The 14,877-nt window shown below is 34.5% G+C and overlaps 3 protein-coding genes across 3 annotated transcripts; 2 read left to right on the top strand and 1 right to left on the bottom strand.

Annotated features, from left to right (window-relative positions):
* Positions 1–68: 68 nt before the first annotated feature.
* Positions 69–1,837, top strand: EAH_00050410 (hypothetical protein; the record flags this gene model as incomplete). The annotated part of the gene is made up of 4 exons (XM_013391289.1): positions 69–117; positions 526–704; positions 1,112–1,272; positions 1,702–1,837. The coding sequence occupies 4 exons, from the start codon at positions 69–71 to the stop codon at positions 1,835–1,837; spliced, it is 525 nt and encodes a 174-aa protein (XP_013246743.1).
* Positions 1,838–6,181: 4,344 nt separating this feature from the next.
* EAH_00050400 (acyl-CoA thioester hydrolase, putative) lies at positions 6,182–9,034 on the bottom strand (the record flags this gene model as incomplete). Its single annotated transcript, XM_013391288.1, has 5 exons — positions 6,182–6,328; positions 6,544–6,597; positions 6,915–7,015; positions 7,401–7,962; positions 8,279–9,034. The coding sequence occupies 5 exons, from the start codon at positions 9,032–9,034 to the stop codon at positions 6,182–6,184; spliced, it is 1,620 nt and encodes a 539-aa protein (XP_013246742.1).
* A 1,433-nt stretch (positions 9,035–10,467) lies between these two features.
* EAH_00050390 (hypothetical protein, conserved) lies at positions 10,468–14,578 on the top strand (the record flags this gene model as incomplete). Its single annotated transcript, XM_013391287.1, has 9 exons — positions 10,468–10,504; positions 10,675–10,963; positions 11,290–11,342; positions 11,752–11,893; positions 12,232–12,354; positions 12,775–12,869; positions 13,324–13,461; positions 13,816–13,959; positions 14,460–14,578. Coding segments are annotated over 9 exons (1,140 nt in total), but the record flags the coding sequence as incomplete, so codon positions are not given.
* Positions 14,579–14,877: the final 299 nt, after the last annotated feature.

The raw sequence follows: 14,877 nt of genomic DNA, 5'->3' as shown, positions 1-14,877 counted from the left end.
ATATCTTGTGTTCAGGAGAGCAGAGCGTTGCATACATCTGCTCACGCTTTTACAGAGCACCTGAGTTGATGCTCGGAGCAAACGAATACACCACAGCAATTGATATTTGGTCGTTGGGTAGGTCTTCAATATATATATATATATTATATATTATATATTATATATTATATATTATATACATTATATTTATATATTATTATATAGATAATCTCTATATATAATGTATATATATAATATATATATATATATATATATATATATATATAACGAATATACCACCGCATTTGATATATGTTCATTAGTTGAGTCTTTATATTATATATATGTATGCATAATGTTATATGCAGTATTATATATTATATATGTATAATGTTATGTGCAGTATTATATATATATATGTGTAGTATCTCTCTCTCTCTCTCTCTCTCTATATATATATATATATATATATATAGCAAACGCCTATACGAATGCAATTGACAGAATACTTGTTTTTCTTTTAAAAATGTTTATGCGTATGAATAGGCTGCGTATTGGGAGAATTGCTTCTGGGGAGGCCTCTGTTTGCTGGAGAGACGAGCGTTGATCAATTAGTAAAAATAATTCAAATCTTAGGCACGCCTACGCGCTGCCAGATGTCGGCGATGAATCCAAATTATTTAGAGTTCAGATTCCCTGATGTTAAACCAAAAGATTGGAAGGCAGTGAGTTGCCTGCATGCACGTCTATCTCTTCTTATCCACTTGATTCATACCCTTTATTCATCGGCCTTATTTATACGGTTTATTATTAGGGTTTAGGGTTTAGGGTTTAGGGTTTATTCATTGGGCTTTTTCATGGTGTTTATTATTAATAGGGTTTATTTGTTAGGGTTTATTAATGGGGCTTATTATTGGGGTTTATTATTAGGGTTTAGGGTTTAGGGTTTAAGGTTTAGGGTTTCATATAGGCATGTATTTGCCTGTATGACGGTTTAGGGTTTAGGGTTTAGGGTTTCATGTGGTTTAGGGTTTAGGGTTTCGAATGGTGTAGGGTTTCGGGTTTGCATGTTATGGTTTAGGGTTTAGGGTTTAGGGTTTAGGGTTTATGCAATATGTGTGCATGCGTGCAGGTATTTGCTTCTCACGACTGCGCACTTGGAGGAGATAAGTCGTTTGAACAGGCGGTGGATTTGATGAGTAAATTACTGCGATATGAGCCGGAACAAAGACTGCAGCCGTTAGAAGCACTTGCACACGAATTCTTCGATGAACTCAGGAATCCAAATACAAGGTTTGTTATACTATTTATTATTTTATTTTATTTTATTTTATTTATTTGATTTATTTGCTTGGTTTGTTTCTAGTGCGGTTTTTTGAGTGCCTCCTTTTTATTGCTTTGTTTGTATCTTAAAGTGATGGATTCTTCTTCTTAAATAATAATAATAGTAATAATAATAATAATAATAATAATAATTAATGCTTTTACTTCATGTTCGCACTCGGTGCAGCAACGGACGTTACTGCTGCTGCTGCTGCTACTGCTGCTGTCGTTGTTGCTGCTGTTGCTGTTGCTGCTGTGGCGTGAGAGTTGAATACATGACAGTCATTAGCAGCTAAATGCAACGCTTTGTTTCCTGAGCCCCATTTTTTTTCGATTTGTGCTGCTGCTGCTGCTGCTGCTGCTGCTGCTGCTGCTGCTGCTGCTGCTGCTGTTCTTCAGGCTTCCTGGCGGAGGGGCTTTGCCTGAACTTTTTAGCTTTCTACCGATTGAACTCGAGAGAATGTCTCCGAAAACGAGGGAGAAATGTTTGGCAGCAGCAGCAGATAGGCGGCGGCTGTTGGAGATGGGGAGCTAGCTGCAGCTGCTGCTGCAGCTGCTGCTGCAGCTGCTGCTTCTGCTGCTGCGGCAGCAACAGCAGCAACGGCTTGGGGCTTTCTTCTCAGCGTTTTACCGCAGCTGCTTTGGCCGAGCACCTCCTCCAGCAGTTGCTGCTAATGCTGGAGCAGCAGCAGCAGTAGCAGCAGCAGGGCGTGCAGCAGCAGCAGCAGCTGCTGCAGCTGCAGCAGCAGCTGCTGCTGTTGCTGCTGCTGCTGCTGGGAGTAGAGGACATGGCAGACCTTGTCAAGTGCATTGGTTGATAATAACGTCGAGGCTTTCAGCGGGCAGTTTGTAGCTAAGCACAGCAACAGCTTCATTTCTCTCTCTTTGCATCCTGTCTTTATTAATATACATTATTTGTGTATTTATTCCTTTATATATTATGTACAACGTCTTCTACGTATATGTATATATATATATATATCTATATATATTTATATGTATGTATATATATTTGCATGCATGCAAGCACTAGGGTTTGCAGGTGCATGCATGTGTGTGTGTTTGTAAATGTAATGTATGAAGGAATGTTGTATATAATATATATAATATATTATATATATTATTTGTATTATTATATGTTTTATATATATTATATACATTGGATATTTTATATATAATATACAATATATATATATTATATATATTGTATATTATATGTACTGTATATGTATGTTATTTATAATATATAATATATATATTATATATGATGAATACACACATATATATATATTAATTATGTATATTATATATTATATATATGTTATATATATATATATATATTTGTTGAATGCATATGGAGTGAATATACATTACATTTATATATTTTGCATGTTGTATATAATATGTGTATAATGTATATAATGTATATATTTATATATAAAATATATAATATATATTATAATACATTTATGTATATTATGATGGATGCAAGACCTCAGGTGTTTTAATTGGTTTGTGAAGCAAAAGACAGACAAATTTTTATTTACTTCTTCTGTCTTTTCCTTGAGCTGTACATGCAGCTAACGGCTGATGCATGAAGTATTATTCTTGACTTCTTTGCATGCATATATGCAAATATATCTATTATTATTCATTTATTTAAATGCCGCTCTTCAAGCCCCAGACATTTCTTCTGTTGGGTAAGAAGATGATGCAGCAGGCCTCATTAAAGGAAAGACAAACACCATAAAGCAGCAGCAGCAAAAGCAGCAGCAGCAGCAGCAATAGCTGCTCTTGCTGCCGTTGCTGTTGCTGCTGTTGCTGCTGCTGTTGCTGCGGTGGTGTATAATGAAGAAGATGAATGTTTGCAGACGCAGAGGCGGGGAATGGAGGAGAGAAGCCGAAGAAATATAAATTGTTTATAAAGAGTTGCTGCTGCCGCTGCTGCTGCTGCTGCTGCTGCTGCTGCTGCGCTATGCGGCGCGGCGGCTGCATGCGAATGAACTGCCTGGCGTTGTGGGAGTTCTTTATATTTTAAATACACCTCTTTATATTTTATATTTTAATTCAAAAGGTATATTTTCCTGAGCTGCTGTCTCTAGAAGAAGCACATTCAGCAGCAACTTTCACACACAGAACTGCAGCAGCAGCAGCAGCAGCAGCAGCAACAGTAGGGATTGCAGCAAGACTAGGCAGGAGCAGCAGCAGCAGCAACAGCAGGAACAACAAAAGCAGAAGACAATAAGAAGATGAAAGCGTCTCATCAAGAAAAAAAATGTTTAGGGCTTAGAGTTTGGGGTTTAGGGTTTTTTTAGGGTTTAGGGTTTATCTTCTTCTTCTCCGGCGCCTTATTAGCACTGCAGCAGCAGCAACAAATGCAGCAATTAGCAGCAGCACGAGGAGGGCCCCCCAGTTGGTGGCTGCAGCAGCAACAAGAAGAAGAAGCAGCAAAAAGAAGCATAAAAAACAAAAAAAAGAGATGAAGGAAAGACATTAAAAAAAACTATGAAAATATTTCTACCTGGGCGAACCACTGCGCACAAATGCCGCTGAAAATCTGCAGAAAAAAATAATATAAATATTTATATATTATTTGTACATTATATATATAATATATATAATATATATTATATATTATATATAATATATATTAATAAACAAACATCTATCAAAAGCAAAAACCTACCCAGCTGGCAGCCGTTGTTCGTCAGTCTTCGTTTAAACGTCGCCAGATAAAAAAATAATAAAAATAAATAAAATAAATAAAATAAAAAAAAAACAAAAGAAAACAAAAGAAAAATAACAGAGACAAAGAAACAGAAAGAAAAGATAAAATAAAAGAAAAACAATAAAAGCAAAAAAAACAGCACAACAAACATCAAGACGAAGCAAACAAATTCAGAAAAATAAAAAACAAAGAAGTTCAAATAACAAAAATAAAAATAAAGAAACAAAGACGAAGACGAAGACGCATGTCTTCTCTCTCTTTTCTTACACATTGAGCTGCTCCCGCAGTAGACGAGAAGATAAATTAATAAGGCGGTGGATTAATAAGCCTGGCTGTCTTTGTTTTTTTCTCTTTGTTTATTTGCTTACATGCTCAACAACAAGAGAGCCTGCATAGGTATAAATAAAACAAAATAAATGTAAGAAAAACCCTGAGCTGTATGCACAACAAAGGTAGAGAGAAATGCATGCATGTTGTCAAATTAAATTGAATAATTATTCTAATTCAGATTAAAATAATTATTTAAATTATCTTTTATATTATACTCACCAGCTGGAAATACTATAGATGCACACTGTCTTTGTCTGCAAGTACTCCAGCAAGAGCAGCCAGGGCTGCAAGATCTTTGTTCAAGTTCTTCGCATAAAGGGCTTCCTAAAGATATATTTATTTTTATTTATCTTTTTCTTCATCTTATTTTATTGTTGCATTAATAAAGCCAAGCAGCAGCTCCCCAGGTGTACATACAGACACCGCAAAATAATAAAAATAAACAAAATAAAAAAAAGAAAAAGAAAAGATAAAAAGATAAAAAGAAAAGAAGAAGAGACGCACCACCAACGCTGCTCAGACCAGCAGAACAAATCAGACGCCCTTTAGACCCTCCTGCACATCCTGCATTTTTGATTATCTTGTTTCTTAATTATATATTTCATGTACAGCAGCTTTCTTCACCGATAGAAGAACGCTCTTCCGTCTGGAAAGACAAATAAAGGGTTATTTTAATCAGTCCATAAATGCATGCATTAATGCTTATGCATGCATAAATGCATGCAAGAAAAGAGAATAAACCCTTTCTTTTTCTTCTTACCTCAATGTCTGCTATCAGCCGAAGACCGCCATGCGCGGCTTCTGCTCCGCAGGTGCCGTCGCAATCCTACAGATTATAGTAGGAAAAGATATATTATACATATATATATATATATATATATATATATATATATGTTTTGAAGTAAAGCGTTTAAGAGAGGAAAAGCGGCTTACTGATAAGCAAGAGTCACCTGAGGAGCATTTTATTGTTCTTGCAAGAAAAAAGAAAAGAAAATAAATTTAATTTACTGACCAATATGCACAGATCCGCGCTCTAAAGAAGAACAGAGTTCAAGAGGTTTCTGCTGTTCTTCTTTATTTTCTTCTACTGGAGGCCCTTGCGGATTTTGCATGGTTTCAATGCAAAATGCAGCAGTAGAAAACTAAAACAATTAAATATATATATATATATCTATAAATAAGCGTCTTTCATATCCTAAACAAACAAAGAAAAACTAACTCTGCTTTCGCTTCCTTCTACCGAAGAGCAAGCTATGCTGAGGTGTACGTACACCTCAAATTCTGCAATTAAGACAAGGAAATGAGTCAGTAAAAGTTTTATTTATACAAAATATTAATTTATATAAAGGTTTTATTTATATAAACTTTTTATTTATTGTTTTCATTGTTCAAACACAAAATTTCAGTGAGTAGAATCCGATCCCTCCAATTGACAATTTGTGAAACAACCGGCAACAAATTCGCCTTCAGAATAAACAAATATATATATATATATAAATGCATATGTATATATATATATATTCATGTATATATATATGTCTATGTATATGTGTATATGTATATACATGTATATATACGTATACATATACATATACATGTATATATATACATATATATACATATATATATATATATACAAACCCTAATGATTCCCTTTACAAGCAAAACAAACGCTTTTATGTTCTGCTCTGTCGATATGTATATTGTTTACTGCCTCCATTGTAGACGGCGATGAAGAAGAAATGCAGGAAAATAAGTGCTTCTTCAAACTGAGAAAAGACTAATAAATCTAACTGGCATTTCTGTTTTAAAGACAAAACATTAAGACTGCTGCTGTATATCCCTATTTATATTTCTGTCGCCTCTCTTCTGTGCTCTTCGTCGAGCATCTAAGAAACTCATATACTCTCCATAACTCTGCGGATACACCTGAACCTCCTCCGGGTCTTTTGCTCTCATCGCCTTGCTCTAAAAAAAACAGCAGCAGCAGCAGCACCAATAACAATAACAATAGCACCAGTAGCAGCAGCAGCAACAACAACAATAATAACAGCAGCAGAAGCAACAATAATAATAACGAAAGCAGCAGCAGCAACAATAATCACAACAGCAGCAGCAGCAGCAACAATAATCTCAACAGCAGCAGCAGACAGAAGACAACGCACTTGTCTGTAATAGAATACCATTCGGTTAGTTCGCCTCATCGGCGCTCCTGCAGCGCTGCTGGATGCATCTACCTGCATGCACATTTCCGAACAAAAGAAAAAATAAAATAAATAAAAAAGATGAAGAACAAGATGCATGCATGCACGCATGCATGCAAGTAATAGACAGACAATACAGACAAAGCAACATATTATATTATATATATACCAGCAATCAGAAACAACAACTGCAGCTACATAAAGCAGCACAACAGAAGCAGAATTATAAATTATATATTTATTTTGAACATATTAATTATTCTTATTATCGTCATTATTATTACTATTATCATTTATTATTATTATTATTAATTATTATTATTATTATTATTATTATTATTATTATTTACCTCTATCTGTACTTCGTTTCTGTCGCTCCACACAACTGTCGCTGTCAGTCGCAGTATATCTCCTTGGCGCACGGCGTCGAAGAAACGGATGTCTTCCATTCCTAAATAAATAAATAAATAAATAAATAAATAAAACAAATAAATAAATAAATATATATATATATATATGTATATATATATATATGTATAGATTAATAGGCCGAGAGATAGATATATATGAATATATATAAGTATATAGAAATAGACAAACAAATATATTACTTAGAAGTTGACTCAACAAATAATAAATAAATAAATAAGTAAATAAATAAATAAACAAATAAATAAATAAATAAATAGACTAACTGCATATATTAATATTTATTATTATTCCTTAAAATGTGAATAACTGCATAAATATAAATAAAAATATAAATATATAATATGATAGAATATTAGATAGTAATAAAATAAATAAATAATATTTATATTTATCTTTGTACGCACCAACAATGACTGGATAAGTCTCCCTCAGAAAGCGCTGAGCCGTTAGAAAAGAGAGCTCTAGCGCTGTTCTCATAATATAACCTCCAAAGGCTCTGCCGTACATACTAATTGTCTCAGGCTGCATTAATATGTTGCTTTCAAGTCGCGTATCTTTGCACCAAACTATACCCGTGTTAGCGCCACTCCCAATGCTGCTGCTGCTGCTGCTGCTGATGCTGCTGCTGCTGCTGGGGGTGGTGGAGATGACGCTGCTGGTGGTGGGGATGATTGTGCTTGTGTTGCTGCTGCTGCTGCTGCTGCTGCTGCTGCGGCTGCGGCTGCATGCAGTTAACCAAGTTTGGTGTAAGAATTCGCTTTCCTCTTGCAGCGGAGCCCACTGTCTTTGCGGACGTCTTGCTGCTGCTCTCCTTGCTTTTTGTCGCAGCTCTGCTGCATGTAGCTGCAGCTGTAAATATTTATCTGAAGACTGAAGAGATGCTAAAGGCGGTAAAACTTTCTTAGGATGACCCTCTCCATCCACGTGTACAAACACTAAACAAGCCGAACCCATCAAACGACCCTCCTGCATGCAACAGCAGCAGCAGCAGCAACAGCAGCAGCAACAGCAACAGCAGCAGCAGCAAATACAAGCATATAGGTAAAGCAAACAACAATGAGAGAAAAGAAGAATAAGCAAACAGATAAAGTAGCAGCAAATAAGAATAACTGTTGCAGGTAGAAGATACACCAATACAAACTCCAGCTAAGTGGCTATACACCTCAGCGCATGCATATAATAGCATTTAAACGCTGTAATACTTCATTATCTTCTCAGCTGTCTGCCTATACACCCCAACAGAAGATAAAAGATAAAAGACAAAAAGAAAGCAAAGCCTCACTTGGTGTAACTCCGCTGTGATTTCAACAGACGAACTGCCCGCATATGAGACGAAGCCTCTTAGAATTAAATCCTTATCAACAGAAATATAAGGAAAAGAAGCACCTTCAGGCGTCTCCTTCACCCCAATGCTGCTGCTGCTGCTGCTGCTGCTGCTGCTGCTGGTGCTGCTGGTGTGGTTGCTGAGGGGGTCGCAGCCGAAGAGGCGTATAGAGTCGATGGCGACGGTTAAGAAGAGATCGTGTCTGTCTTTAGTCAAGACAATAGAAGGACGAGTATAAGCAAATGCAACATCAGCAGCAAAGCAATCGAGCACCTCTAATAGCCTCCCGTTTCTTAAGGCTGAGGGTACAGATGCCTGGCGAAACACATCCCTTAAGCGAGTTGCTTCAGGAGAAGATAAATTTAAACGTAATTCAACCCAAGAATAATCTATCGGACGAGGGTCTTGGGGCTTTAATGGAGGCCCCTTATACTTCTTTGCATGCGCTGTAAAACAAGATAAATCAATTGCTGTATGATGAGCTAACCAAGATATCATTCGAAGCCGTTCAGGGATCGATACCTCCTCTATCTCCCCCGATGGATAAAATAAACAAGGCTCTAAACCAGAAGAACGAGCTGCTGCTGCTGCTGCTGCAGAAGATGTCGCAGCCTCTGCTGCTGCTGCTGCTGCTGTTGCTGCTACTGCTGCTGCTGCATCCGACACTGCATCGGTACTTGCATACACCCCCCTAACTTCGCTACTTGTATTCATAATGCCGGACGAAAATGCACGCGCCATATACACTCCAGGCTGTGCATACACCCCAGACTGCATATACACCCCAGGCCGACTATACACCCCAGGGCTGGAAGGCGCCCAACGCGGCCTGACGAAACATCCGCCTAAGCCAGAGCGCTGGGTTGCTGCTTTCCAGGTGTATCTCCACATGGTGTGTACGAAGAAGGGGTAAACAAGAAGCAATATAAATAACTAGAAGTAATAAACAAAAGAAATAATGAGCAAAAGAAGTAATAAACTTCTACAGAAGAAAGCAGCAACTCGGAAGAAGCTGATGTACAGCAAACACGGAAGGAAACATAAAGACGAAGGCTAAATATAAATAAAATAACAACAAACTAAAATTGACAATCTGAAGAACAAATCCCTAAAATGCAAATCAAGGTGAAGATACACCGCACACAAAAACACCCAACGGAAAAGCCGTCTTAGCTAACGGAGAATAGCGGAGATAAGCCAAGCATTCAATGCATGCATTTGTCATTCTATAAAATAAAACCTAGAAAAAAAGAATCAAAAGACTCATCGATAATGCCGGAGAAATAATAATATAAAGGGTTGCTGTGCTTGCGTACATACAAACAGCCACCCTAAAGCTAGTGAAAGACTTACGCATAAACGCAAGTGCAGTTGTGTTCTCCAGCACTCTATGAAGGAACTTGTGTAAAAAAACCTTTGAACACTGTCATTTAAATGATAAGAAATAAGAAGAAAATCAGAAATATGGTGTACGTACACCAAAGCTGTTCCTGGAAGCAGCTTCACTGCTACTGGGGGCCCTCCACAAGGGCTGCAGCATCGGTCTACAGGGGTTTGTCTGAGGCTGCTGTTTATCAGATGGATGAAGATAATGACGGAAGTTTTCATTAATCTTTTGAATCTTGAATTCGTTACGACTGAGGTGTACGTACACCTGAAAACGCCGCCAACGCAACTCTAGCCTGTGCGGAGCTTGTGTTGGATACGATTATTATCTGTTCATATCTGATTTCCCGATCTTAGCATTTCTCTTTGTATTTCTTTTTATGGTGTATTTATTCTTTATTCTCTTACAATTATTGTGAAAATCAGAAGAGAATTATACAAAATCCGGCTGCTACGAATTAGGCATGCAAATCCAGTTGTTCGTGGGGGGAAGAGCTGCGCTTTCATCTCGAGGGTGTTCGGTAGCAAGTCGCGGTGTTAATTGGCCACTTTCTTATGAATATTTGAAGGTAAAAACAAGAAAAATAAAAATAAAAAAGTTTATTTCAACGAATAATAATACAATTTCATCGACAGGAAATTCAAAACGCTTTCCGGATTTCGGCTGCGCAGCAGCGGACAAGATCTGGATTTCTTCTTTTTCATCTATCTTCAGGAATCAAATTCATTCTTCTTCCTCTTTAAAAATAAAAGACGCAATAATGACGCAATTAAGTGCTCCAAAAGCTCCTAAAAAGGGTGAGAAGTGTTGGCGGCAGCAGCTGTCTAGCAAACAGCGTATAGAAGAAAACGCAAGGAAGAGTAGAGTTGTTAAACTTCTTCATTTCTTCTTTCATAGCTTTATTGGGGTGTACGTACACCGTACACTGGACTAAGCTTTTGCGTTTGTTTTGCTTTGTTTGCTGCAGAGCTAGCGATGCCTGTTCCTGCTTCTTACGATCCGCATTATGTTGAACAAGGATGGATGGACTGGTGGTTATCTCAGGGCTATTTTAGCCCCTCAGACAGAACAGAGATGCGATCGAATTCATCAGGTGTACAGACACCTGAAGAAAGGAGAAGAGCAGCAGCAGCTTTCGCTCAAGCATCCGCAGAATCTCAAAAATTTATTATGGTGATTCCTCCGCCTAACGTCACGGGCTGTCTACACATCGGGCACGCATTAACTGTCGCTATTGAAGACGCTCTTGCAAGATGGTGCGGATTGCTTTTTTAGTTTTGTTATTGTTGTTTGTTTCTTTCCTCCTTTTGTTGCTTTCTTCTCGTCTTTTGTTTGTTTGTTCTCTGCCTTTGTTTGGTTCTTCTATCCTTTTGTTGTCTCTTTCTCTCTTTTTTTGTTGCTTCTTCGTCCTTGTTGTGCATTTCTTTATCTGGTTGCATCTATTTATCCGTCTTTGCAATATAGCTATATATTTATGTATATATATATGTATATATATACATATATATGTATATATGTTTACGTATATGCGCATATATATATATATATATGTATATATTGTGTTGCTTTTGTTATACTACAGGAATAGAATGCGAGGGAAAATCGTCTTGTGGGTGCCTGGCGTTGATCATGCAGGTAAATGCATAATTAATATTTTCTTCAATATGTAATATTATTATTATATATTTACATCTATATATATCTTATCTAACTACATATTATCTATTGAATATTACGTATAGAATATAATATTTTATATGTATAAGTATTGTAGATTAACTATTTTACGTTATATATTATATTTGTTTTTATTCGTTTCTTTATAAACCTTCTTAGCCTCTGACTGTCACGAATGAATGCGTTGTCTACATCTTCTTGTGAATACAACAGAAAATATAATTAATAAAATCAATTGTTATGTATATTATGTATATACATACATATATATGTACCTGAATATATATATATATATATGTATATATATATATATTCTATATATATTATATATATTACAATTTTAATTTGAATTGTTTTTTGTTTAAAGGCATCGCCACTCAATCTGTTGTTGAACGCATGCTAATGAAAGAAGAAAATAAAAGTAGACATGATTTAGGAAGAGAAGAATTCGTCAAAAGAGTATGGGACTGGAAACAGAAATACGGAAACACCATCATGCAACAAATACGGTAAGCCACAGGGTTTAGGGTTTAGGGTTTAGGGTTTAGGGTTTAGGGTTTGGAAGGAGGTGTATGTGGAACGATGAAGGAATGCGTAGCCGATATGGGGGTTTAATTGAAGCTCATGCTGTACGCTTTAGGGTTTAGGGTTTAGGGTTTAGGGTTTAGGACGGGGTAGGGGTTTTAGGGTTTAAGAAGACATTATTGAGTTTTTATTGGATGTGTAGAAAAGTGAATTGAATAAGTAGAACAAATAGAATATATGAAATAAGCTGTAAGGTTTAAATGAGGTGAGAAAGATTATTTTATTTGCATTTCTTTTCTATTCTTTTCGGGTGTACGTACAGCCAAGTTGGCAGCAGCGTCGCTTGGGATTATTTCGCCTTCACTTTAGATGAAAAACTTTCTAAAGCCGTCGTTGAGGCCTTCGTTCGCTTGTTCAACAAGGGATTGATCTACAGAGAACAACGGTAATATATATATATATATATATATATTACATATACATATATATATATGTATATACAAATATATTATACATACAATCTCATATATACACATACGTATATATATATATATATGTATATATATATATATATATATATGTATATATGTATACACGTGTGCATTATGGGCGATATATCAATTAATTCGTTTCATTATTCAAACGAATGAAGAGGATTAAAAATTAGGGTTTGTGTTTTTATGTTTTTTAATTAGGCTAATATCATCTGAGGATTCATTTGTTATTTTTTATTGTTGTTTTCTTCTTCTTTCTTGCTCTTGTCTATGGTTTAGGGTGTAATGTATATAATAGATGATTTATTGTTTCTTCTTTCTATTATTATTGCTATTTTTTTCCCTTATTTTTCTTTATTTTTTGCTTATAGACTTGTCTCATGGTCTTCTTGCCTTAAAACTGCTTTAAGTGATATTGAAGTCGACGCAGAGACAATTGAAAAGCCCACAACCGTCCGAATTCCAGGTTTGTTGATATTCAATTTTATTTAATTTGATTAATTCCTTTTGATTTTATTCGTTTAATTTATTCAATTCATTTAATATAACCCGTTTAATTTATTAATATATTTATATATATTATTTATTGATTTGATGGAAATAGTGCAACCTATGTCATGCATTTAATTTATTTATTTCAATTTATTTGATTCTTTCAATTTACATTATTTTATTTATTTGATTCATTTTATGTACTTCTTTTAAATTAATTCATTAAATCCACGTCATGTAATTCTTTTACTTGAATTTGATATCGTATACACACACTGTATGCAATATGTATATATATATATATGTATATATATATATGTGTGTATATATATGTACATATATGTATGTATACGTACATATATATATATATATATTTGCGTTTATTTATTTATTACTATATATTTGTATTTGTTTATGCATTTATTCAGGGTTTGACTATCCTGTAGAAGTTGGTTATCTATGGCATTTCGTTTACCCAGTTGAAGGCGGCGGAGAAATTGAAGTGGCTACGACTCGCATAGAAACGATGTTAGGAGATACGGCTGTAGCAGTTAATCCTAAAGACAGTCGTTATAAGGCAAGAGAAGCAAATAAATAATGAATAAGAAATATATTATATGTTAATTGTTTCATTAGTACGAGTTGTTGCTGTTTATAACACGAATAATAATGTATTATTTTAAATAATATTTATTTTATTTCCATACAATCATCATATTCATAGAAACCATGTTAGAAGATACATCTTTTGATTGTTTTCAGCGATATTTATGCGTATTTCTTTTTTTTTTCTGCATTAAACATTGTCTATTTCTTATGTTAAATTACTGCATTGAATTAACACAATTATATTATATTATATTATATCATTTATTTATTTATTTTATTTATTTATTTATTTATTCTTCAGCATTTGATAGGGAAGAGGCTGCTACATCCTTTCTTTCCGGAACGAGAAATGCGTGTAATTGGCGATGATTACGTCGATATGGATTTCGGAACCGGCGCTGTAAAAATTACCCCAGCCCATGATAAAAATGATTATGAAATAGGAAAGAGACACGGTAGGTATATCTATATATATATATATGTTTATATATATATATGTTTATTTATTTGTTGCTGTGTCTGTGTCTGTTTATGTATATCTGTGTGTCTTTATCTCTCTCTCTCTCTTTTTTTCTATATCTATATAACTGTATTGAAGTGTCTATATATTTCTATTTATATCTATGTAGTTATATAGATATATCTTTTCTATATCTTTATGTCCGTTCATCTATATAAGATATACCCATATACATGTATGTAAATACCAATGTGTCTATTGTGTCTATATCTATATTCGTATCTATATCTATATCTATATCTATATCTTTATATACATATTTTTATCTATATCTATATGTGCGTACATCTATATCTATATCTATATATCTATATCTGGGATTAAAGTTTATCTCTCTCTCTCTCTCTGTATATATATGTATATATCTGCGTATACATTATATATTGCTTTTCTTTTGTTTATTTAAATGATTTTATTGAATATATTTTTTCATAGGGTTGAAATTTATAACAATTTTTTCTCCGGACGGCCACATAAACGAAGAAGGCGGAGAATTTGCAGGACAACATCGATTTACATGTCGTTATAATATTCAACATCGGCTTAAAGAAATGGTATATTAAATGCTTTCTTTATATTAATAATAATAATAGTAATACTGTCAATAATAATAATAATAATAATAATGTTAACAATACTCAAAATAATAATACATCGATTTACGTGTCTTTATAATATTCAAATTCGAATGTTAGTAGTGGTTGTTAGAACGTGTATAAATAAAGGTGTATATACATGCATTTAATTAATTACTTTATATATATAAGTATATATATATAGATATAGATAATAGATATAGATATAGATATAGATATAGATATAGATATAGATATAGATATAGATATAGATATAG

This window comes from Eimeria acervulina, genomic scaffold (assembly GCF_000499425.1).
Source record: "Eimeria acervulina Houghton genomic scaffold, Eah_scaff842, whole genome shotgun sequence".
NCBI lineage: Eukaryota > Apicomplexa > Conoidasida > Eucoccidiorida > Eimeriidae > Eimeria > Eimeria acervulina.
The sequence above is the reverse complement of the archived record's forward strand: the minus strand, read 5'-3'. Positions and strand labels throughout refer to the sequence as shown.